The sequence below is a fragment of the Manacus candei genome, unplaced genomic scaffold (assembly GCF_025592945.1).
Source record: "Manacus candei isolate 608988 ecotype Guabito, Panama unplaced genomic scaffold, ASM2559294v1 h1tg000015l, whole genome shotgun sequence".
Taxonomy (NCBI): Eukaryota; Metazoa; Chordata; class Aves; order Passeriformes; family Pipridae; genus Manacus; species Manacus candei.
Window position 1 is genome coordinate 519,573 of NW_026138063.1, and position 24,722 is coordinate 544,294.

The 24,722-nt window shown below is 48.4% G+C and overlaps 3 protein-coding genes across 4 annotated transcripts in view; 1 reads left to right on the top strand and 2 right to left on the bottom strand.

The window, feature by feature from the left end:
• The window catches only part of MED12L (mediator complex subunit 12L), a 99,625-nt gene that overhangs the window by 41,734 nt on the left and 33,169 nt on the right, over positions 1-24,722 (top strand). The gene's annotated exons all lie outside the window — the stretch shown is intronic.
• GPR87 (G protein-coupled receptor 87) lies at positions 5,849-7,531 on the bottom strand. Its single transcript, XM_051782011.1, has 2 exons — positions 7,402-7,531; positions 5,849-6,879 (listed from the first exon to the last, which is right to left on the bottom strand). The coding sequence occupies exons 1-2, from the start codon at positions 7,433-7,435 to the stop codon at positions 5,849-5,851; spliced, it is 1,065 nt and encodes a 354-aa protein (XP_051637971.1). The 5' UTR covers positions 7,436-7,531.
• On the bottom strand, positions 21,591-24,673 carry P2RY13 (purinergic receptor P2Y13). Its single transcript, XM_051782007.1, has 2 exons — positions 23,359-24,673; positions 21,591-22,850 (listed from the first exon to the last, which is right to left on the bottom strand). The coding sequence occupies exons 1-2, from the start codon at positions 23,526-23,528 to the stop codon at positions 21,806-21,808; spliced, it is 1,215 nt and encodes a 404-aa protein (XP_051637967.1). The 5' UTR covers positions 23,529-24,673; the 3' UTR covers positions 21,591-21,805.

Below are 24,722 nucleotides of genomic sequence, written 5' to 3' on the forward strand. Positions count from 1 at the left end.
CCATGGGACCCTGCTGATTAGGCTTGCAGCAACTCTGTAACTCACCAACTTCATTGCCCAGGAGGAAATACAGATAATGGTGTTTGCTTTGAATGGTGTGTGAAGAACACAACTTTGTGTGTGTTAATGCATTGAGGTAGAGGAGGAAAAGCTTGAAATGCACCTTTCCATGTTAAATGTCCGGGGCTGTAAACAGCCATCCCTTGCCTGGCCTGATGGGGATGTTGCCTGTCTCCCTCACACTGTGCTTTCATCTGACATATTATTTTTCAATTTTTGTTATAGTTTGGTTTTTCTGATGACAATCCTTTTACTTGAAACACAACCCAAATACAAATGAAACAAAACACTTCATGTACTCTCAAGCTGGATACCTGATTTCAACAGTGCATTGTCTGGACAGACTGTTGGCAGTGGAGTTGATCAAAAGTTGTGTGTGTGTATGTGAGTAGCTTATGCTTTAGATGTTCATCCTTTATATTTTGAAATTCTGTTGTTGTAGGATTTCCTATAGTATGGCTGTGCTTTTTGGTTTAAAATGGCATTCTTGGTTGAAACTTTTTCAGAATTGTTGAACTAAACCCAAGTGTGTCAGTCAGAGTGCTGCCTGCAGTGAGGAAGGGAAGGGTGCGCTCTGAGCAGCGTGGGGAGCCCCAGAGGAAGGGGCAGTGCAGTGTTTGCCAGTGTCAGCTGCCGTCCTGTGATGGATTAAACATTGCAGCACAGATAATTTTTTGCAGTGAGAAATAAGCAGTTGTCCAGGGCAGAGGATTAAGAGCTTAAGGGGCGGGTGGGGCTCCTCAGCTCTGTGTACAGCTTCACCCTGCTGGAATGGCTCTGGCCACCAGGGCAAACCGTGGGCTCGCTCTGTTATACAAACATGGGATTTTTCCAAAATGCCAGCCAAAACTGAGTGTTTAAGGATCTAAAGATACTGCTGCTGTTTCCAAAGGTTTAGAAAGCAAGCAGTGAGGGGGGTTGCCAGAAGACCCTGTTCTGTACCATGTACTTTTGGTGGCTTAAGAACAAACTGATAAGACATTTTACCTTCAGCCATACAAGTCTGCTTCTTCCTCCAAAATCCAAAATTCCCTTCTGCTGGTTGTTTTAGTAAGAGAAACCTTTTAATGCTTTGTCTGAGCTCAGGGCCTATGAAACAAATCCTTTTGTATGGTCCTGCTGATGGACTGCTGTCCCAGAGCCTGAGAGGGAGAACACTGCCAGTGTGTCAGAGCATGTCTGGTGACAAAAGGGTTGGGGGTGATTTGGTTCTTCACACGTGGGGTGGCAGCTCTGCAGCCTTTGCTGGCAGGAGTGGGGCTGACAGGTTCTGGCACAGCCAGGTGTGAGTGATACCTGTGCCTGGGGGTGTTACCTGGGCCATTGGCAGACCTGCTAACAGAGCTGGCAGTGCTTCCAGCCCTGCTGAACGGGAAATCACAGATCCTATTGGGTTGGTGGCCAAGCTTTGGGAAAAGCAGGATGAACAAGACAAATATTTTACTAGGATAATCCCCCTAGAAGGCTGGCTAATTACAAAAGTATTGTAGGACTTCTGGTTGGGGTTTTTACCCTGCCAAACCTGCCAGCAAAGCTTTTCTGCTCAGTTTTGTTTGGCTGATGAGTGGATGTCTGTGCATCCTTGTGGAACAGCCTTCTGGTGCCTTACAAGGATCTGTCTGGAACTCACTCACCAGGCCTGTATCTGTGTTCAGATGGCACCACTGCCACTCCTGGAGCAGATGTTCTGCCTTTTGGGGGGCACAAGGTGCAGCAGGGTGCTGAGGGATGAGGCTGTGCTGGTCTGGGTTAGAGAGTGCTTCATGTGGGATTTGATCAAGTAATTTACCTAGCCTTTCCTGCAGCTGTTCTTCTTGTCTTTCAGCCACAGACAGTAGTATTTCTAGTTGCTCATTTTGATTTAGAAGAATATCTATATAATTTTTCAATTTCTCCCATGTCTCTTTCTTGAAAGGCAATGATGTTTTAACTACCTCATTTCTGACTTCAGAGTCTGATATTCTACATCTGTAACCTTTTCAGGAAATGGAGAACTTCTGATTTCCTTTTTTTCACAAGATAAACAAGCTCCCAAAACTGCACAGATAACTCCTTTATGTTTTCTTCTTTCTATTTTCAACTGATTTATACACTGTTTTATTTGCTCTAATATATTTGTTCTCATCCTTCCAACATTTCTGGGCCTGTTCTATCCCTTCCTGGGTCGGTGCACACTTGTAACTCTGCAATAATTTATCCTTGGCAATCCTGTGACTGTCAGTTTAATGCTGCAAGAACAAAACTAGGTGTGACAGCAGGTGGATGAATGGTCTGTGAACTGCAGGTCTGGTCACATTCAAAAGGGCCACTCGAGGTCACCAATAGCACAGGTTACTGAATGCAACATATACAGTTCTTTTAGATTGCTGGTGATAAATACATTAACTGCAGAGTAGCTCTATGGAACACTATCAACACAATTGCAATCACAAGTTTAATAGCACAGGTTTAATATCTGGCAGCACTTACCAAGCAGTGTCTCTCCTGGGGAGGGTGAGCAGGACAAACTCAGAGAACTGTCCCAGCAATTTCCTGTCGAATTCTCATCCCCCAGTCAGGTGCAAAACTGGGGTACTTTTTGTACCTTATTAACTACTACTGTGCAAAGTGCTGTGGGTGGGATTGTGGTCCAATCTTCTGTTCCTTGTGGGTGCATTGTACAGAATATATTTAGGTGAGTGGTGGACTCAGTTTGTACAGAGCATTTCTGGGTAACACAAGCCACAAGACCTCCACCCTGTTGTCATGTTTGCACCATGGGCTCTGTCACATATTGAGTTCTGCATTGTTTTCCCTGTTTGATGCTTCCAACACCAGTGCCTGGCTTCCCTGGCTGGGTGAGCCCGTTGTGCCCACGCTGGTTATGGTTCCCTCTGCTTGATCCATCAGGAGAGCCTGGTCAGGGCCACTGCAGAGATAGATATTTTTTTTTTTATTTTTTTTTTTTTTTTAGAACTTTGGGTGGGTTTAATTTCCTTTTTTAGGATTTCTGTGAAACTCCACTGGTGGAAAGCCACAAGAAATGTCATTTCTAGAGAAACCCCAGAAGTAGAGGGTATAATGTATGTAGTGACAAAAGTCCTGCACCAGTTGAGGTCTGGAGCTGGCTCTGAGGACGAGTTCAAATCACACTTCTACCACAATAACCCCCTGGCATGGAGAGTTCTGCCTGGGCTATTCAATCAGTGTATGTGAAATATAATTAAATTTGAATTTCAAACACTGTAATGCCAAGTTTACTGAATGAAAAAATCCCAAGTGTCCATGAATTGTTTAGTTGTTCAAGAATTGTTCTTTACATTCTTATGTCAGATCTGCTGTTGTGCTTCCAGCCAGAAAACTGTGTTTCCTGTTAAAAATGGTACTCTGGGACTGCACAGCCACAGTTCACATCTGTGTCTGCCCTGATGTGGCTCTGAAATGACAGTGTAGGCTGGGGCCCGAGACTTTCCCTACAAGCTTCCTTGTACCTTTTTCTTTCAAGATGGACTTTTAAGGACCAAAATTCCATGTCAAATCTGGACAAATTAAATATAGTTATCTGGTATTTGGGGATTGGGATGTTGTTGCATAATTCATTTTTAGCCCTGGGAAAATATTTCACAAACCGCATCTTCAAAGAGCTGTTGTGTGTGAGAGTGTGTGCACAAACCAGTGATGGGAGATTATCACAGATACACCATGTCCAGATAAAGTAAACTGCTTTTGGGTGATTTTACAGTGAAGGCTTGTCTGCATACAAGTTGTCAGGCTGCAGAGCCCAGGCTGGTCCTGGCTGGCCTGTGTGCTGGGAGTGTGTGGCCGAGTCTTCCCTTCCCAGATTTCATATGGATGCCCCACTCCTGGGACCACACTTCCCAGAAACTACCCATTGCTTTATCCCTTTAGTCCCCTGGAAAGGGGGGACTGTTCTTCAGGCTGTTCTTTGAAGGGCGTGGCCCCAACACCCGAGTGTGGTTGCTTTGTGTAATAGATTTTTTGGTGTAGAGTTCTTATGAGGAAGCAGCAGTACTGTCTCTCCTAGGAGGAAATCCTGTGTAAATCCATCCTTTAGCTAAAAAAATGAGTGTGTAGTGGGAAAGGTGGGGTGTGTGCATCCTGTCAGGAGGGCACACAGCCGCTGGAGGGATGGGGGTGCCCATCTGGTGGTGTTTTTGCAGCCATCCCTGCGCTGCACCATCAGCTCCACGCTGTGCCAGGGTGGGTCCTGGACCCTGCATGCCTGTTCTCCACCTCCTCACCTGCCCTTAGTGTCCCTGGCGAGGGACACACAGGGATTTTTCCGCTGAAGTGGCTCTTTGGGCTTTGCTGGTATCGTGTGGGAATTCCACCCTCGACCTGGGAAAAGGTCACTGTGAATTTAACACAGGAATTATCAGGCACAACTTAACAAACCATAAACCCTTGGTGCTTTACAGCTGTAAAAGGGAGACCAGAAGAACTTGGTCTTGATTTACTTTAACCATATAAGACCTAAGAGGAAAGTCTTTGGTTAGGAATGTCTGTGTACAGAACTAAATATTATCATTCCATTCAATTTGGTGCTCGTGAGAATTTAAACTATGAAACCCAGTCCCCAGAATGGTTCTCTTAATATGAGTTTGTATGTGCATGGACTCCTTAGGGTACTAAATGGCAGATTTGGTCCCAGAACTAGTCTTTGAGGGTGTGTGTGAACAGTTTTCTGCAGAGCTGATTAGGAAACAGGGTTTATCTGTGGTATTTTAGCCATTTAAAGTATTTTTATTTAAAGTAGGATAAATATCCAAAATATCCTGTCCTCCTTTCCAGAAATGTTCTCCCCTGGACAATGTAAGTAGTTTTATAATACTTTCATTAATCCAAATATTATCATACTTACATTTCAGCTTTTTAATTATTCATAAAACAAAATCTAAACCTAAACTAGCATTGTAAAAAAAAAAAAAAAAAAAGGAAGAAAGAATCCTTGTTTCAGCAGAAAACTTCATCAAAGATGTTCTTGTGCAGAATTTAATCTTGTTATTTGAGTGCTTCATTTTCAGGGTTTTCTTGTCAAACACTTTTTTCCTGTATTGAAGGAAAGTCCTTATCTGTGTAAGGCACTGGCTGATGGACTGTTGCCATCTCCTGCCTGTGCAGCTGCACTACAGCCCAGGACTGGCTGTGAGCATGGATTGCTCAGGGCACCTGCCTGTTCCTGCCAACCTGCCTTTTTTAAGTTGGTTATTTTTTGTCTGATCAGCTTTTGATCTAAACAAGTCTGCTTAGTCCCCGATGAGTCCAGGACAAAATGATCTGTGTGAATGTTGTTGGGTTCAGAGGGTTCACACCCTGGGTGAGGTGCTGCCACGCTGCTGTTTGGGCAGCCTGAGCCTCACCCTGTGCCAGGCACAGCGAGGGACCCCCAGGGCCTGTGCCCCCTCCTCCCCTCCCGCTCACCTGCCACCATCCACCGGACCCTGGGGGTGCTGACCCCTCCTGTTGGATCCTGCTCTGAGGCCAGAGTGTGTCCTGTCCATCCTGGCTGGAGCCTCCTGCAGCTCTGGGTTATTTTCTGAGCTGAGGCAGCCTTAGGTTGGCCTTTAAACCAACCAACCTACCTGCCAAAACAGCCCCAAACCTTCCTGGAGGGAGCCTGATCCCTGTGGGGATGGGATTTGAGATGGATGTGGGTGAGCTGACACAGAAGAGCTGAACATGTCTGCACATTCCTTAATGAGCTTCCATGGTCAGATACTCAAAGAGACGTTTTATTTACACGATATACAAACAATCTCACAAGTGAGCAGAGTCTCTGTGGGTGCCCTCAGACATCAGTGTACTCGTGGTAGATGCGCACCTCCGATCTCCTGACGCTCTGCAGGGACCTGATGCTCTCGCTCCTGGTTCTCATGTTGGATTTCCTGAACAGCCTTCGCGAGAACGACCGGCACATGAAAAAGTAAATGATTGGATCCAGACAGACGTTGCATGCGGACAGGAACAGTGTCATTTCCTTACAGTAATACAAAATTTTATGGGCAGAGTCATCTAAAATTTTGTCCAGGTGACTAAAAGTAAAGGGTATTCGGCACAAATGATAGGGCAGAAAGCAGGTAAAAAACACAGCCACGACAACCCTTATGCTCTGGTTGTGCTTCCGCTTTCGGCTGGACGAGCTGATGAACTGCTTGCTGGATTTGTAAATGTACCTGGATATGGCAATGTAACACCCTATCAGCACTATCAGCACCACCACGAACATGCAGGTGTTGATGTAGATGACAGCCGAGTGCCACTTGACCCCCAGGGGAGACTTCAGCTTGAGGCAGTCGTCGATGTTCCTCCTGGTGGGGTAGCCGTTGGTGAGGATGAGGTTGGGCAGTGCCAGGAAGGCCATCACCACCCACACGCAGGCCGACAGGATCTTGGTGAAGGTGATGCTGTACATCCTGGAGTCTCCAAAGGGCTTCACCACCTTCAGGTAGCGGTCGATGCTGATGAGCCCCAGGAAGACGATGGTGGTGTACATGTTGGCGTAGAACAGCACCGTGGTGTAGCGGCACAGGAAGGAGTTGAAGTGCCACGGTCCCAGCTGCGAGTCCTGGATGATCTTGAACGGGAACGTCAGTGTCATGAGCAGGTCTGCAACCACGATGTTTTTGAGGTAAAATATAAAACTGGTTTTATTTCTGATGTGGAAGAAGATCCACACTGCTAGGCCGTTCAGCAGGAGGCTGGCCAGGAAGATGACAAGGTAGAGCACGGGCAGGACGATGGTGGTGAACTCGTCGTGTGGGGAGTTCCCAGGGGAGCTGGCGTTGGGCGAGGTGCTGTTGTCTGGGCTGAGGTGATCGTCTGGGGGAAGGAGGGAAAACAAGTTTAAAGCTTTTTCTGCTGCTTTACAAACGGGGCCATTTTAAAACTGTCCTCTTTAAAACGGGCTCTCCCTGGGCAGTCCGGAGGCTGCTCGGGTGAGCCATGAATCAAAACTGCAGGTTGTCAGCTCTTGGCTTTCCTGACAGAATGCAACTTGTGAGCTGAGATGATGTTTGTCAGGAGACAGGGCTCTGGAAGGACTCCTCAGGTTTATCAAAATGCTCATTTAAAACTTAGTTTACTTAAATGCACTTAAAAATCACGGTCTCTGGGGGATTCTAATATTTCTTGTGTAAATGTTTGCGAAAAATTTCAGACTTACAAACTCTGTCATAAAATGACAGTACATTTTTTTTCATGTTGTTTATGCTCTGACCTTGGCTGGTGAGGCAAACCAGGCTGGCCCACGCTGAAATGACTTATTTCTTTTAAATGTTGGTAGGAACTGACAGTAACAGGGTAAACACTTCTCAGTCACTTATATTTCCATTGTTATTTTACCTGGCAGTTTTCCATAGGACAAATTGTACCCCATCCTTTGTGCTGCTGTAGGTTTTCAGTGGAAATGCTCTTCAGGAGTCCCACTGGCAGCTGTGGATCCAGGATACGGCAGGGCCTGTGCCAGGATGATGTTCTGGGGAAAAAAAAGTCAAATTAAAACAGAAGAGCCCACCTTCCCCTCCCTGGCAGGGAGAGGAACTTTCTGAAAGGAGCTGAGGCATGTTGAGGGCCAATCTCTAGGTACTGCACAGTGGTTCTGCTGTCAGGGTCTTGATCGCCCCATCCCCACTCATTTCAGTGATGAATGACAAAGAGTGGATTTTTTTTAAATTTATCATCTCTCAATTCTTGAAGGAAAAAGCTGCATCCATAATTATGAGATAAATGCGTATAACTTCCTAATGCATCCCCCAGATTGGGGTGGAAATGGCAAGTTGCTGTTTCTTTCTCATGATTTGAATAAAGCACATCAGAACCCAGCACATGGGAGACACTCAAACCTGCAGAACCTCACCTATGCCATGATGGCATCACAGTGTTTGACATTGTTCAAAGGGATTTTGCCAATACCTGTTTGTAAGGCTGTGCTCCAGACTGGGCTCTCTTTTACCAGTATGCAAATGCAATAATTTTTCTGTGCTTCACTTTCTGCTTACAAGTTTTGATAGGAAAACTGGCAAAACGGTTCAGATCTCAGCAATTCCACCAGACCTGACTGCTCCCTTGGGAATGTGGAGATGATGGAATTCCTGCAGCCCTCTTGCAGATCTGAACCTGTTTTTAGGTGCCATCCCCACGCAGAACCTTGCTGTGTGGCACTAGATGGCACCAAAGCAAGTCACTGAGTATGAAAGCATCAGTAAGAACTTTAATTCCAATATTTTAACCTTTTTATCAGTCTGGCTTCTTGCCTGGCACTGTTGGCTCTGACAGTAACAATACTTGTCAGGGGTGTTGTAGGTATTTTGTTTTCTCTGGGTCTGAGCAGCAGTTACCCATCGTGTTTTGCTGTTGTTGAGGATTTGCAGCTCTCCTTTCTGCCCAGGAGGCACTGAGATCAAAAGAATACATGATTTTGTGAGAAGATGCATATCTAACTCCTTATGCAAATAAGGTACTTACTTCCCTGCTTTTCAGAGTTCCTTTTAAGTCTGCATAATTCCTGGTCCCTGGAAAACTCCTTGTTCTCAGGCTCTTCAGGCAAGTGCTATCCTAAATCCTCAGTCCAGAGAGGTCAGTGAAGCCTTGGATGTGTTGCCTGGGATTGAGGGAGAGCAAGTGGTGGCTCCTGTGTCCCCCGTGCTGCAATCCTGGGAAATGCTCCAGGATTCGATGGAACTGCATGTGGATCTGTGTGGAATGGACTGCTCATGTTCTGGTGTTATCTGGTCCCAAAGGGTTTTGCTCTAAATCCTATTAAAAAGGGCTCCTTTTTCTTTTTTCCACCTTTGCATCTGTTCTTGTAGGTGGGTGTTGTCACTGAGACTGTAAAAATCCAACATCAGGTGGTATCAGTGGATGCCTCTTCCTGCACAGGCAGCCCTGACACTCTCCAGAACTTCTGTCTCTTGTTTTACATAGAAAACAGGTGACTGTTTTGTGGTGCTGGTGGAAAGCTCCCTGCTGCACAGATCTCTGCAGAGAGGCAGCCCCTGCAGCCCCCTGCCCTCGTGGCACCCGTGATGCTGCTGCAGTCTGGAGCTTTAAAGGCTTCCCCAAACAGGTCTGTGCAGAGCTGCAGGGCAGCACTGGCCCCGTGCTCCTGCTGCACAGACCGGTCGTGTGACAGAAGGTGGGATGCACAGTGATGATCCTGCTCAGACTCACCTGTCCAAAGGTGTTTCCATAGTTTCCTGTCTCAGTCTGTGGGGCTGGGGTTGCTGTGGTGGGCAGAGCACTGGGAGCAGTGTGGCTTTGTTACAGACGTGCTGGGGTAGGTCAGCAAGGCTTGTCTGAGTCAGAGCTGGTGTATCCCTGTGCTCCGGTTCTTTCTGGTGAATACCACTACATTGCAGGCTCCAGGAGAGGAACAAAGTTATCCTATATAGAGAATTCCCTGTTTTTCATATATTCTCTTGCAACTGTCCTGTCTTTAAAGAGTGTGGTAGGTATTTTGTAGTTGCTCACTGACTGTGTATTCTGATAGTGGATTTTTTTTACTTTTTGGAATGTGGTATTTCCATGCTCAGCAGGGCTTTCCTCTCCTCGTCCAGTTCTCTGGATACTTTTCTCACCAATTTCACCTGAAGCAGCTGTCTCAGTCTGCTATACAAATATATTCTGCTTGGATGGCTTTGAAGATGCACTAGAAGCTGCTCCTTTTCTCAAGTAGCTTTGTAAACCAGCATATATTTTACTTCTTGTAGCTTCTGCACTTGGTTGGTGGTTGATGAGGTAATCTCTTGCTGCTGATGTGAACAGACTGGTTTATGTGCATGACTGTAACCCCAGAGGAGAAATGAAATAACAGGCTGCATAGCAGACTTCAGTGTCAGGTGGGCAGGGAATGACTATAAAGTTTTTCTAGTGACTAAGGCTTGAAGTTGCCTCCCTGTTTAAAGAAATTGTATATCCTCAAATCTAATTGCTCATTCTTCATCTTATTTACAACTATTTAAAATCAGAAAACTCTTTACAACCTAGACCAGCTATTCTAGGTCATGGAGCTGCAGAGTCTTAAGTGATGGTTTTTATTTGAACACACAACTTGTTGATATGTGGCTTCTCGCCAGTCCCTCTGCATTCATCACCATAAGGGTGGGTAAATGACAGGGTTAATGCAGCAACAGACATGTGAGGCAGATAGTAAATCTGCTGTTGGCTGGCTGCAGTCACGTTCTTTTCTGTTGCCTGTCAGAAACAAATCATGGAGTTACTTGTAAAGATTTAGGGGAAAAAAGCATCGGTGCAGCTGCAGGGTAAGAGCCCACATCCATGAAGCTGCTGCAGGGAGAGACACGGAGCCTGTGTCACTGCTCTCTGTGTCAGCCTGCTCCTGTCCTACATTCCCTAAGCCCTGAGTCCCCTGAGCCCACTCCTGTCCTGCATCCCCTGATCAAGCCTTGATGCTGTGTTTTCCTTTGCCTGTGTCTGCTCACCCTCCTCAGTGCTTTCCCTTGCTCACTACAAGCCCAGTCCCAGTAACTAGGGCACTGCCACCTTTCCCTTCCTCGGAGGCCTCTGTCAAAAATAGTCCATCTCCCTTTTGGTAAAGGTGTATGTTAATGTGCTGGTAATGCACGGTGGAATAACCTGAAATTCCTGTTGGAATTGCTACTTACATCAGTGAGTTACACCTCTTGCTCTCTCATGCTTTGCACACTGCATCGTTTTTGGCGTTTTTGCAGCCAGCACATCCCAGTCCTTGGCTCTGCCTGGGGTGGGGTGGGAGCTCCTGGGGTGCCCCTGAGTGCCCACTCCTGTGTGCCCACTGCTCCTGGCTGAGCCCTGGGGTGCCCAACCCCGTGTGCCAGACCCAGCTGGCTGGACCTGTCCCTGCTCCCTTCTGCTGTGGACAGGGTGCCACAGCCCTGAGGGCTTTGTGCCCTTGGCCCTGCTGTCCCAGTCCCTGGGATGAGGCAGGGGGGTGTGCAGCTGTCATGGGCTGGATCCCTGGGCCAGGAATGCTGCCCTGCTCAATGGCTGCATTGCAGAGGCTGAGAGGAAAGGACTGGTGTGTAGCTGTCTCCTGCTGTGCCTTACGGTGCCCATCTGCTCAGTCATAGCCAGAAACAGGAACCTGCCTCTGCTTAGAAAGCTGCTCGTCTGCTCCAGCATCTGGCATAAAACCCCCTTCTGGGCTTTCAGGTTCCTCCTTAAACTTCCCCTAATTTCCAGCCTCCTCTCACGTCTCAGAGCAGCACAGTGTCCTGCCCTGGTCGGGCTGCAGTGCTACTGGCTTCCCTCTGCTGGAGCAGTTTCCTGTGTCTCCAGGATCCCATCCTGTGCCTGCCCCGTTCCATGCATTTGTCTTCAGAAGGAGATAGGTGAGGCTTCAGGTGGTGGTCAGGCTGCTCCCTGAACCCTGAGCTGACATCCGTGTTGGAATGCGCGTGGGAGCACTGTCCCTCTGCTCCCCCACACTGGGACATGCTGCTGATGGGACACCATCCCCACGCTCGCTGTGCCCAAGAGAAGGGTCACTGGAACCTGCAGAGCCCCCAGATACGGGCTCTGACCGACAGGGTGGGTTGGTGTTCCTCGCTCCTCTGCTGTGACAGCTGCAGTGCCCCGGGAGGCTCCGGTGCCTGGGCTGGCTGTACCTGCTGTCAGAGCAAAGAGCTGACTGTGCTCACTCCCGCTGTGCCTCAGTGTCCTCCCGTGCTGTACTGGAATCTCACAGCCTGTTTGTGCCTGTGACTCGTGCAGGTGCAGGAGTGGCTGCACTGGGGGAGCACAACTTGAGCTGCACTCCATAATACCATCTAATGTGCAAAATTCTCGTTTTGGGGGAATGTGCCCTTACGATAATATGATTTCCTCACTTTAAAAGAAATAATTTAGACAAATCTAATTTTCTCAAAGCCAGTTTTGGAATACCTTATCCAAATGTAACCATCAATTTTTTTCTCATTTCAAGTGCATCGTTTCAGCCTATATTATCCCCTCTGTTGGGGATACTGCCTGAGCTATCAAGTTCTTACTTTCTCCTGTCTTTTGAACAGATCAAAAGTTCAAGGATTGTATTACATTGAATCAGATTTTCTATGCAGAGGTTACAAAATCTAGTAACTGTTGTTAATTGTTACCATAAGACTGTTCTTTAAGCTTCTTGCAGACCCTAAAGCTGCATGAATTCCCTTTCCTCTGGCACAGGCACCGTGGTTCCCAGATGATGCTGCAGGAGTGCTCCCCAGTCCCTTGCTGCATTAATGACCAGCCCGTGCACTGTTCATGGCCCCAAAGCAGCAGGGACCGTCAGCAGTGCCCTGGGTCCGCTCAGGTGTGCTGGCCCTTTGCTGGCCAAGGTCCTGTGGCAGGAGGGGCTCTGAGGGGGCCCAGCCCCTCACTGCCACCGCTGAAGGGCTGTGGAAGGAGTGCTGTAGTGCCAAAGTACAGCTCCACAGCTCCCATGGGCTGCAGTGGCTTTTGCATGAGGAGTTAGGAGAGATCTGCCAACAGAAGTGGTGTCACTGGGGCAGCAGGTGAGTGGCTGCTCTCAGTGCAAGAGGAGCTGGGTTGCAATTGCTGGCTGCTCTTTTTACTCTTTTTCTTTAAAAAAAAAAAAAAAGAGAACACTAAGCAGTGGTTGGCAGAGCTGGGATAATGAATGTTTTCTCAGTAAGGCAGTCTCTAATTAGCAAGGAGGAAAGGATTATCTCTGGAATGTTTCCTTCGCTTCTTTCTAGAAGATGCTGCTGCCATTTTTTTCTGGTTGCACAAAACCTGCTGGCAGTGGGAGCTGTGCTGTAGCCCTGTACAGCTGTGCTGTGGGGAGGCTTTCCTTGAACCCCCATCAAGAATGTGCCACGTGAGATGCAGTTCCTGTGTGCACCCTCAGCAGGGTCAGGTATAGGTGGGGGTCCCAAAGCTCCTGTGCAGGTGAGCAGCTGGGTCCTTGGTGGTGCCAACTGCCAGTGCCATGTGCCACTCCTGCTTCACTCTGCAGCCCACCAGCAGGGCCATGGCTCACTGGGGTGCCAGGCTTGATTTGTTGGAGCTTTTTGCTGAAAATATCAGCTTTTAGGTTTGATTATTGGTATTATGCAATGAAAAACATTAAGTAAAAAAATCTCACAACGACACTTTTAAAAGAGTCAAGATGTTGTCTGAGGCACAAAGACAGAAATGCAGGTGTGTGATTGGTAGCATTGCACCTTCATCCTTTGGAGCTCTGGCTGTTGTGCATTGATCAGGTCCCTCAGGGGACCCTGTGAGAAAATATCTTGGGAAATCATAATAACTGTTGGTATGTGCATGTAGCCAGTGCCATTTAAACCTTTCAGTAATTCCAGTCTCACTTTAAGGCATTTTACTTGGCATTGAAGCAATTGTTTTTTATATGCAATCCTAATTCACATCACAGAAGGACCAAAAAATCCCGATCTGCTGTTGTCAGCCTTTTACTTGTGCTCGGGTATATCCTGCTGTGGCACAATCAACTGTGTGAGCTACTTGCAGCAGCACCACTGCTTGAAAGAGGAAGGAAAAGGACATGGGGATTTTGGGGTACATTTGGGAGAAGTTCTGCCTGGTGCAACCCTGGTTTTTCATGCATAGCCCAGAGAGTTCCTCCACTCTGCTGCTCTCGGAATGAACAGGCTGCCAGTCCCAGGCGGGGCATCGGGTCCTGGCAGTGAGCGCTGCTGCTCCTCCTCCCACCCAGCTCTAGCTGCTCTTGGCTCCTTGTACAGCAGCAGTGGCTGCTGCAGTGAAGTGATAGAAGGTGATAGAAGTCCAATTTGTATTGCTCAGCATCAGTTGTCCCTTTGGTATGTCACTGACATTGCCCTGAGGAAAATCCAGGTGCAGTGGTTGCTGCAGAACCTTGTGAGAGATTCATTGTTGGTCAGGTGCGGAACTCAACTCCTGATAATCGACAGCATGATGTTTTAATTTTTTTTTTTTTAAGATGTTGTGGTGTTTTTTATTTTGGAAAGGTCTGAGACCAATGAAAAGCAGGAATTAATCTTGCCTCCTTCCTCTAATGCTTTCCTGGCAGCCCTGGGTTTGGTGTCTGCAGCAGCCTGGGTTCCTGCAGAGCTGACAGCTCTTGGCGTGTGTCAGGTGCACATTCACTTAGTTCCAAACTGTTGGTAAATACTGCACAGTTCAAGTTTAAGGCTACAGTCGTATCGCAGGGACCTCAGCTGGCATCTCCTGGTGCTCAGGAGGTTCTTTGTGAACTTTGCTGTCTGAAGGTGAGCAAGGGACTTGTCATAAAATGAGAAGGAGTGTCCTCCATCAGTGGTTCCCGGTCTGTCCCATGCAGGGCTCTGTGCTGAGGGCAGTGGGAAGGAGCACGTGGCCTCTGAAGGGCTGTTTGGTGTCAGATGTGCTCTGGACGGTGCCTGGCCGCCCCTGTCCCAGTGCTCAGTCCCTGTCTGGTCTCCCTGGCTCAGCCATGGATCCAGGGGACTCCCAATGCCCCGGAGCTCTGGAGCTGCTGGCACGGGTGTGTGCTGGAGCAGGATGGGCTGTGGGGTGCAGGTGCTGGGCCAGCTGGTCTCCCTGCTCCCTCCCTGCCCTGGAGGGGCCCCGGCAGCCTGGGAGGGAGCAGAGGGTGAGACACTGGGCTGAGCTGGGACGAGCAGCCCTCGGTGGGGAGGGAGGAGGGACTGATGGCTGATGCTGCTGAAAATTTGCTGCGTTTTTCTCCCATCTCCCTAATGCAAACAGATGGTTTCTGTATCTGAGGTCCCCACACACCCTTTGGCCTCTCTCCTCTCTCCTCCCTCCTGCAAGAGCTGGGGTTGTCCCAGGTTCTTCCAGCCCCCTCCCCGTGGAGTGGGGAGGCACGAGAGGGTCTGTGAGGTGCCCCAGGGCTGTGGCCCACCCACAGAGGGAGGTGAGGAGAAGGTTCTCATAACTGGAGAAGCACTGGCGGCTTCCGTGTGTCTGGGGCTGGTGCCTGGGAGTGAATAAGTAACACCAGCCAGAGGTTGCCTGAGTTTCCTGGTTTCCCTTTTTAAAGATTGCAGAATCTACTTTAAAAAGATGGAAAAAAGTGTGAAATGCTCCCAGTTTACAGATGGAGCACACGTAAGGACAGGGCAGGTGGCTGCAGGCCCTGTACTGCACATACAAGTCATTTTTTAACACAAACCCTCAAGTTGTGCTGCTCTGTAACCAAGAACAACCTTTTCAGTCTGAACTCTCCTTAAAAGACAAAGGTTTTTGCAAGCACCTTAGATATTTCCCAAGCTGTGAGACTCACCAGATCTCTAGTCTGTAAGTTGCTCATTCGGAGCTATGTGGTTTTTCCAGTGAACCTGACAAGTTTTAACACGACCTGACCAAACTATGAAGGAAGAGAACCCTTATTCTGTTAATATAGTGAAAAGAACTCAAGTTTGCTTTCCTGTACTGCAAGAGGTGAAAAGGAATATGGTACAAACCCTTTTATAGCAAATTCAGATCTTGTAGTTACTGAATCTTACTTTATGTGAGTTAAGCTCTGCCAGGAAGCGAGTTACTGAAACCATGGACCCGCCTCACTTTGAGTCGTATCTTAGAAGGAAAGATTTAGTAGAACCCCATTTTTTTGCCATTGGGAATAAGGTAACAAGTACCATGTACAGAATGAATAAAAGGTTGGTAAAGTCGTGCTATTTTGAGAACTTTTCATACTTTTAATTGATCCGATATTCAGTATATGGTTCCAAGTCTGGTTTTCAGCAACTGCATCTTAATTCCTGTTGTCTTTTCACTCAAGGGTGGTTAAGAGCAAGTAGAGTCACTGAACAATTTATCGAACGCTTTCCGCCGGTCGGAGCTCACTTACCTGTCACCATCATTGCCTTCGGCTTGTCTGGGAGCTGCATCCCGAAAATGCCTCAGAGTCCTCCAAAACGCATCTCGAAACTACAGCAGGCAGGAGAGTATTTCCTGGGAGAAGGTAGCTGAACAAACCATGTCTGGCAGTAAGATTTTTGGCTTCCGATGGCTTTTTTTTGCGATACCTGATCAGAGAGTCAAAATTCCCCTGGCCAGGAGCAACTGGAGCGACTGGCTTTCTCATTCCCGGGAATGACTCACATGCCAGGGTAGGAGAGCGCGCTCCCGCTCACTTCCTGGCTCCAGAGCAGCTGGGGCGCCCGGGACACAGACGGTGATTCACCTGGAGGTGGGTTCGTGCTGGGGAAGGCAGAGCCTGGGCGCGGGAGACGCCGGGAGCCTGCAGTGGTGTTCTGCTGCCCGGGCTGCCCTGCCTCTGCCCTCCGGGGCAGGCAGGGGCTGCGGGGGGAATGGATTGAACGGGATCCTGAAAAATCTGGGGCTGGAGAGATGCAAATATTTGCTAATCGAGATTATCATATCAGTTATTAATTTGACTGTATTTAGACATCTTTGTGCTCTGAACAGATCCTCTCTTCTCAACAGCCTGTAGATCAAAGCAGAACGCTACGCCGGTCACTCAGTATTGCAGCTGAAATGACTGGAGTGTTTCCTGCTGTGATGATCCTCAGGACTGACCAAGCCCACTGCCTCTCACAGCACTGCCTTCAGTGGTCCTGGCTCTACACACACTTACAATCAGGCTATTTAGTGCCTTAAGAGCATTGAAACAATCATGGGACAAAATTGGGGCAGTTCTGTTGGGACACAATTCTGCTTTGTGTCAGTGGAGGATCAAGTGGCTAATTTTCTATTTCTGTCACCTTCTTTAAAAGAAAGCAAATACCTATCTCCCTTGTTAAAAATTATGAGAAAACAAAAAATAATATTTTTTTGTGCTCTGAGAGCAGTGGCTGCCGAGGCCCTCTTCTGTGTGTCCTGTCTGCACTTCTCCAGACACATTTCTCTTATTTTCCCCCCGAAGATCTGAGGGACTGAGCCCCCAGCCCCTCTCTGCTGACACTGGACACCCCTCGGTGCCCCATCACTGCAGGGAGCCTGCGAGGGGCCGAGTGAGCAGGACCTCCCCTGCAGTGGTGAGCAGCTTCCTCTGGCCTGGGTCCAGGGAACCCTGTGCTAAATCCCAGGTTTCTGCAGTGGGCAGACTGTAACATTCCCTCTTGCCTCAGCACCTCTCCCTTGAATCAGGCACAGTCACTGATCACAGGAGGCTTCTGGCACAGCTTGCCTTTGCAGACTGGCTTTTGCAAGGCAAAGCAGTCCATGCAGATGAAGTTGTAGGAACACGGGTCCACTCTGTTATGTTTTCAGCTTTATTACCACAAGCTGCCAAACTCATCCCAGGAGCTGGATATTCTGGCATTAGGGGATGGTCCCTGTTGCAGGCATCCCCTGAGGATGGAGAAGGCTTCCTCTGTGGTCAGGAAGAGGAGACTTTTCCTCTCTCAGACCTTGCAGGTGACTGTGTAGGACCGTGTGTGCCAGCTTCCATTTCAGCTGCTTTTGGCTGTCCCTTGTGCTTCAGGGTTTGGCAGGTGCTTCTGTTTTGTTCCCCTTCCAGCTGCTTGTTGGAGATAGGGGAGCAAAAGTCAGAGGGTATGTAGGGGGTTTGTACCCTCCTGGAACAACCTGCTACACACTTGCCTTGTGCTGTGCGTGAGACCGTGGGCTCTGGAGGGAGTGCTGGCTGCATCCTGGCTGTGGAGCACAATTCCTGCATCCTGGTGGGGGGCACAGTTTGGCCTTGGTGTGGTGTGGCTGCTCCTGTGTCCTGAGGCCTGTGAGCTGTGATCCAGACACAGCACAACAGCACATGATGGCTACATTCATGTTGTCGTTCTTCAGGCACTTGCCGGTGCTGGTGGTCCCTCAGGCTGGGCTCTAAGAACCAGCTCAGCAGGATGTGCTATGGAGGAGGGAAGAAGTTGGAAGTCAGAACTCAAATCTTTAAAAAATATAACTTAATCTCTTATAGAGACCAAGTGTTTATGAGCCAGCACTCTGGGAATGAAGTGCACACACCAAAGCTGGTGTGTGAGTAGTGGTCAAATAACAAATAAAATCTACACCAGAATGGGGTTTTGGCTTGTTTGATTTTTTGAATGCTGTGCAATGACACATTATTTTGTCTTTAAAATCCCTGTATTTTGGTGCCTCAGCAAAACTCGATGGGTTAGAACCCAGTGCCCTGGCATCCCCAGGCAGGCTCCAGCGCAGACGTGTTGTTGGCTGCTCCCAGGCTGGAGCAGGTCAGGACGAGCTGACACATGAAACGTGGGGAGTTTGTCGTAAAAACGGCGTGGGAGAAACGCGAAGCTCTGATGTAAAGAAAAGCTGAAGGTAACCTGTAACTTCACTATTGTTCACGTTATTTAAAGGCTGGATGTCCCTTTTTGTGTTCTGGTGATTAGAGAGCAACTCTCAGATTTCATAAGAACCTGAACAACGTTATTACAACAATTACTGTGTTGCTTCATTCTAAAACTCCTTCACTGCCATATTTAGCAATACAAACTGCAGGGTTATGTTAAAGCAGATTCACCACCTGGGTAATGCACAGGACAGGCTGTTTCTGTTTTTTAAGCAGAAAAGTGGCAGCAGGGCCAGAGCTTGCGACACAGGGAGGATTCTCCAGCATTACACGTGCAGATGTGAAGGTGCTTTTGTCAGGGGAAGTGTCTTGGAAGAGCTGATACTTCTCCTTTCCTGTAGTGGATTACTCCAGTCACTGTGTGATGACTGTCACTAACAGGGAAGGAAGGAGGAAAGGAGCTAATTCAGAACTGACTTTAAAAGCTCAGTCCTTTTTCTCTCGATCCTCAAGTTCCTCACAGCCTGAAGTTCCCGGCCTTGGCTGTCTGATTCCAGCTGTAGGCTCAAGCCTGTCCTGGTGCCTTCAGTCCTCCCATGCTGGCTCTGTGCATGTGCTTTCACGTGGGTCATGCCTTGACTGCTCAGCTTGGCTTCCCAGCTCTGATTCAGGATGCAAATTGTTTGTTTGCATTTCTAATTAAAGCACTGCTGTGTGCTATGAGAGCTTTCTCAGTACTCAGGTTGTAGGCTGGGGGGATATGTATTGCTGTGCTGAGGGTCAGGACATGGATGAAGAGCTGAGTTTGTCTTTGGGCACTCAGGAATTACTGTGCTGTCCCATGGAGGAGAGGCAGGCTGAGGCCTCGATGGTGTGTGTGTGTGTTAGGCAAGGGTATAAAATACTTCCCTTATGTGAAACACAAGTAAAGTGCAAAATACAAAGAAATTTATGTAAGCCTTTGTGTACCCAAATAAGTGATTTCCTACCAAACTTGACTTCTCAGTGCCCTGTAGCTTTCCTTTGAATGACCTGTAGAGGTGTTAAGGACAAGTGTCAGTAGTTTGTGTGTGAATCCTGGCCCATGGGAGCCTGGGACAAGGGTCATCTCTCCAAACAGGTCGAAGGCCTGGTGCCAGTTTCCAGTTTCTAGGTTGTCTGGAGTGAGGGCAAGCCATGCAAGGGAACATCTATGGCTGTGGGAAGGGTGAGCCCTGCTGCTGCCTCCTGGTGTGATGGGCTGGAGTGAGCACAGGTACGGTGGGAATGGTGTGTTTGCTGTCCTGTACAGCTGCTGTATCACTGAACACAAGGGTTTCTCTTGGGTCAGCTCCAGCCTCTTCTAGTTGGGTTGGGAGAAAAATCAGATTTGGAAAAATGGTGACTGTTGTATTGAAGACACTGGTAAACTCTGCTGAATTCTATAAATCTCTTGGCTGCACTGAAGGAATCTGAGGAGCCTAATGAAGCAGTTCTGTGGCATGCTGCTGTACTCCCTCCCTGTGCTCTGGGGCTCCTGGTTCCAAGGGACGTCTCTACTCTAAACATGTCTCCCTTTTGGTCAGGTGTAAAACATAAAAACGTGTAAAACTGAGTATTTCTTTGAGCCTTAAAAAGCAGAGACCTAAACTGTGAGGCATTTTAACTGTTGTGATTTTTACTCCATCTGGAGGCAGGGATCTAAAAATTTGCAGAAAAACATGCAAAATCCCAAGTCTTAGAATTCAGGGCCTTTTTTTCCCCTAAGTGGATCAACAGGTGTCCTGTCCTTGCAGTCACCTTCTATTCTCTGCTACAATTTGGTAACTTTGGCTCCCTTTTACCTACCTAAGAAACAGCAGCTGAAAAACAGATGATTAAGACTCCTCAGAAACCTTTGGCACACCCCTTATTTACGGAGCAACTCAGCCCATTTTGAGGTCACACCCACCCTGCTCACAGGCTCTCAGCACAGAGCTGGGGGAGCTGCCAGTGTGTGTGTGCAGGGCATTAGATGGGCATCAATCAAAGCAGTAGAAATCAGAAAATAAAAGACATTTCCACACTGGAATAAGTTTTCTTACTTCACCATTTTCTTATTTTCTCCCTGCCACACTGCTCAGTTTTCCACTGTAAATGCAGAGCTGGATGTCAGTGCTGGGAGTGCAGGACCTGTGTGTTGCCTGTGCCAGTGGGATTCAGAGGGAAGAAGGAGGACTGAGCTGCAGAGGTTTGTCCTGGATTCTCCCCTCGCACATCCAAGGTTCAGGAGCACAGATTTCAGTGGGCACCTGCCTGGTGGAAGGTCACAGCTGTTTTACAGACCCCTTCTCCCAGTGTTTAGCTCAGGCCCCTCTGTTCATTTCCACACTGTGTCAATAGGCTGAGAGGAACATCTCCAGCCTCCTGTATATTCCTTTAAGCAGTTGCTAAAAGTGATGACTATTTCAGCAGCTAAGAATTCAATGTATTTACTTTTCCTAAAGGAGCAAAGTTAGTTCTGTTAACACTGTATGTGTGTGGGGAGAGAGGAATTAATTCCTGAATAGCATTTAATCCCAAGAGCAAGACAATGGCTGAGATAACACTGATTTATGGGGAAATTCATAGCCAACTGGAAGCTGACTGGGGATTAGTTCAGTTTCCAGCTATAAAAGGGTGTTACAGCTGTGGATGGTATGTAACACGCCTGGTAGAGGAGATGTAGTGGGTAGGAGTTGCTAAATAAGACATACATCTCCCTGTGTGGCAGAGGCTGGGGAACCCCAAAGGCAGATGTAATTAATGCACAGTAATCTAAAACAGCTTTGAAAAAAGCAGGCTGTATGGAGCAACCTGCTGGATTGGATTAGGCTGCTGTAAATAATGAATTTCTAAAAATAGCAGTGAAGTGGTGATCAAAGTGTCTGGCACGTGTGAGAGAGCACAAAGCTGTCAGGAGAGCTGGAGGAGAAGGGGTGGTTGGGGATAGGTGACATGGCTGCTCTGCTTTTGAGAGTTGGAGCCAGTAAGTGGTTGGTATATATTTCATGTCTTAAAAGAGTGCCATAAGTCCCAGGATTTTGTGTTAGAAAGTAGTTTCTCTCCAGTCACAGCCTGTGTGGGATAGCCAAGGAGGAGCTCTGTGAGTGGTGCAGTGAGCTGGGTGGGGAGGGGTTCTCTGGGTGGGGAGGGTTCCTTGCTCCCTTCTCTTGCTCTGTTGTTGGGACTGGGAAGGGTAAATGTGCCACCAAGGGGGACATCTCTGAGTGTTCCCCTCTGGTGAGTGGTAGGGTGGGGGTGAGCACCAGCAGCTCTGGGATGCCCTTTGTGGGGATGCAGTCCTGGGTGCTCTACTGGCCTGGATGAGGAGTGTGCCCTGGGGGGACCTGGGTGTTGCCAACACTGTCCTCCACCAAAGTGCTGCTGGGAGCAGAGGGAAGAGCTTTTTGCCCACTGAGGCTGACCAGTGAGTGTACATAGAAAACCCATTTTGCTGTTTTTATTAAGTATTAATATTACAGTGCAGCCACCCTTTTGTTTTCTCCAACAGAGGTAAACCAAAACTATTTTCCAAGTTCCCTATGAGCACGCAGAGTAGAGTGTGCAGCTTCAGAATCAGGACTCGGTAGGAGACACTTGTGTGTCCAGTTCAGTTTTTGGGTTTCTATAAAATGCTCTCCGACGGGTCTTTACTCTCCTGCATAACACCTTCTCCACGAAGGGCTTGCACAGGACCATGTAGATCAGGGGGTCCATGCAGACGTTGGTGGCCGCCAGCCACAGTGTGCTCTCTTTGGCCACGAAGAGCTGCTTCTGCAGGGCACAGTCCACGTGGGCAGTTGTTTGGCTCAGAGTGTAGGGGACCCTGCTGAAGTGGAAGGGGGCAAAGCACAAGAAGAACACGGTAAAAATGATGAATACTTTCCCCTTGATCCGTTTTTCCCTTTTGTTGTCTTTCTTCTGCGTTTTTACGTATGACTCATATACCTTTTTGGTGATAATTATATAAAATAGCAACATGAGGATGAGGACAGTCCAGAAGATGAACTGACAGATGTAGCTGACGGCTTCATGCCACTTGAGTCCGAGGTAGCTCTTCAAGGAGGCACACTTCCTCACGGACTGGGGCGTCGCTGTCTTGTTGGATAAGATTGTGTTGGGCAGAGAGAGAACAAGGAAGAAGAGCCAGACCAGACCTGTGAGGATCTTTGCTGAGGTCGGGTTTTGCACCCAGAACTTCCCAAAAGGTCTCACAATCTTGAGAAATCTGTCAAAAGCAATGAGCCCGAGTAGCACTATGCTAATGTACATGGTGTCATAGAACACGACGGCTGAGAAGCGACAGACAAAGGCTTTGAGCTGCCACGGTCCCAGGCCAGAGTCTGTCAGGATCTTCAGAGGAAGCATCAGGGTCATTATAAGATCTGAAACTAAGATATTTTTCAAGTAGACGATGAAAGTTGATGTGCTTGGGATGTGGCAGAAAGCCCAGCAAGCCAGGCAGTTCAGTGTGAGTCCCAGGAGGAAGATGAGCGTGTACAGCGCTGGGAAGAGCAGGCGGGTGACGCTGGTGTCGCGCTGGCACGGCGGGGAGGAGGGGGCTCCGCCGGTGTAACCCACAGTGCTCGTGTTGGCAGGGTCTCCCATCGCTGGAAAAAGACTTGGATGAAAAGGAGACAGAAAGCACAAAACATAACTTTCTGCATTTAATGTTACGTGCTCCTTACGGGGGTGGCAGGTTTGCACGGACAAACAAAAAACCTGAGCGTGCGTTACGCAGACTGGCCAATTTCTCCTGTGGTTTACAGAAAATCTAAATATTTGCCCAAGTCTAGGTTGTTTACAAACTAACATCCACTGAAAAGTTAAAATGGTACGTACTCATTCTGGAGGCCTAAGGTAATGTTGTAGCAGGGTATAAGTGCAGATTGCCTGGAGCACTGTTTGTCTTTCCTGGAGGGATATTTTAGCATTAAATAGAAATGTCCCCGCTGTGGGCCAAAAGCCAAGCACTCCTGGGGAGGTGCCTTCTGGTGTTTTTGTCCAAGCACACACTGTTTTGCTTTCTCAGCACACCTTTAGATAGCGTTTCCGAGGTCAGATGCACACTGGTGGTTATCAGCCCCGAGCACCCCATCACGCCCCCAATGCTCCGGCCGTGCCAGTACCTGAGCAAACCTGCAGCAGCTGTTGCAGAGGCCTCCGTGGCTGTCCCCGGATCATCCACTGCTCCTCCGCCAACAGAAGCCTTGAGCAAAGTATTAAAAAAGGGGAAATGAGTAGAAAGAAGAGATCTTTTTCTGGTGGTGTGGTGTGTGGTTTCCTTCCTCATTTTCATGTGTCACCAAGTTAGTTAATCATGCTTTCTCTCTTCCCTTTGCTCGGCATGAGAAAGCACACTGCCTTCTCCTAAACTGGTAAAGGAAGCGTGACCCCGTCCCTCGAGACAGACACATTTCTGGGTTTGTGTGTATGCAGGACAGACCTGTTGCTCCTGCTCTGGGCATTCTGATTTGGCTCCTTTAGAGATGTGGGATGAACAAATGCAGAGTATTTCCTGACAGTTTTCCAGGATAATCCTCAAATGTAGCTCCAAGTTGTTGTTTGTGTGTGTGAATTCGCTGTTCTGGATGGCACTAGTTGTTGTTAATGTGTGACCAGAGTCTGCTCAGAGCCACCTTACAGTGGGTACTCTGTAAATAAACCAGTAAAACTGGTTTATTTTGGTCTGTGTAGCCAGATGATGTGCTGTGCTGGTTACAGCCACTTTCTGGTCCTGGCAGGAGGTACTGCTGCATGCAAGGCTGTGGATTGATGATGTGTTTGTTAGGTGTAATGCTGGAGTTTGGTGCATTTCTCTGTGAACAGAGCTGTTTGTGCAAGCCTGTTCCTGCCCACTGATGTGACAGCTCTGGCTCTGTGCTCGCTGCAGTGTGGGAAGTGCCTCATGGTCAAGCTGTCCCTTTGGGGCAGGCATGGATGGATTCACCAGATGCTTGGGCTGCAGCTGTGACAGGGAGTCTGTGCATCAGTACCTGATACACTTTGGCTAATGTGGGGGCTGGTGTCAGTGTTAAATGGCTGGGGAGGTTGAAGAGCCTTGAGGATGGCTGGGATGCAGCTCACCCTTGCCACTGCCATCAGTGTGATGTGTCCCTGGCTGCCCAGCCCGCCTCCTGTTTGCCCATCAGTGACAGTGTGAAGGTGACACAGTCCACTGCAATGCTCCAGGACTGATGTCCAGTGCAGTGCCTTCTGTGTTTTCTTCCAAACTGAGCTCTTGATGCTGTTCCCAGCTGTCAAAGGCAGCAGGTACCAGGTACCTCTGTGTGGGTCACAGTGTCTGTGGTGTCTGTTCTCTGAACAGCTCATCAGACCAGGGGAAGCAGCTGCCAGGTGATTGCCACTCTGCCCCTGGGGGTAGGTGCAGTAAATATGTGCAATGGGTGCTGGGTGGGAGTGGGGCATCTGGCACATCCCTCCTGGGCACTAGTGGGAACTGGTTGGCCTGGGGGCCTGTGGGCTGCTGTGG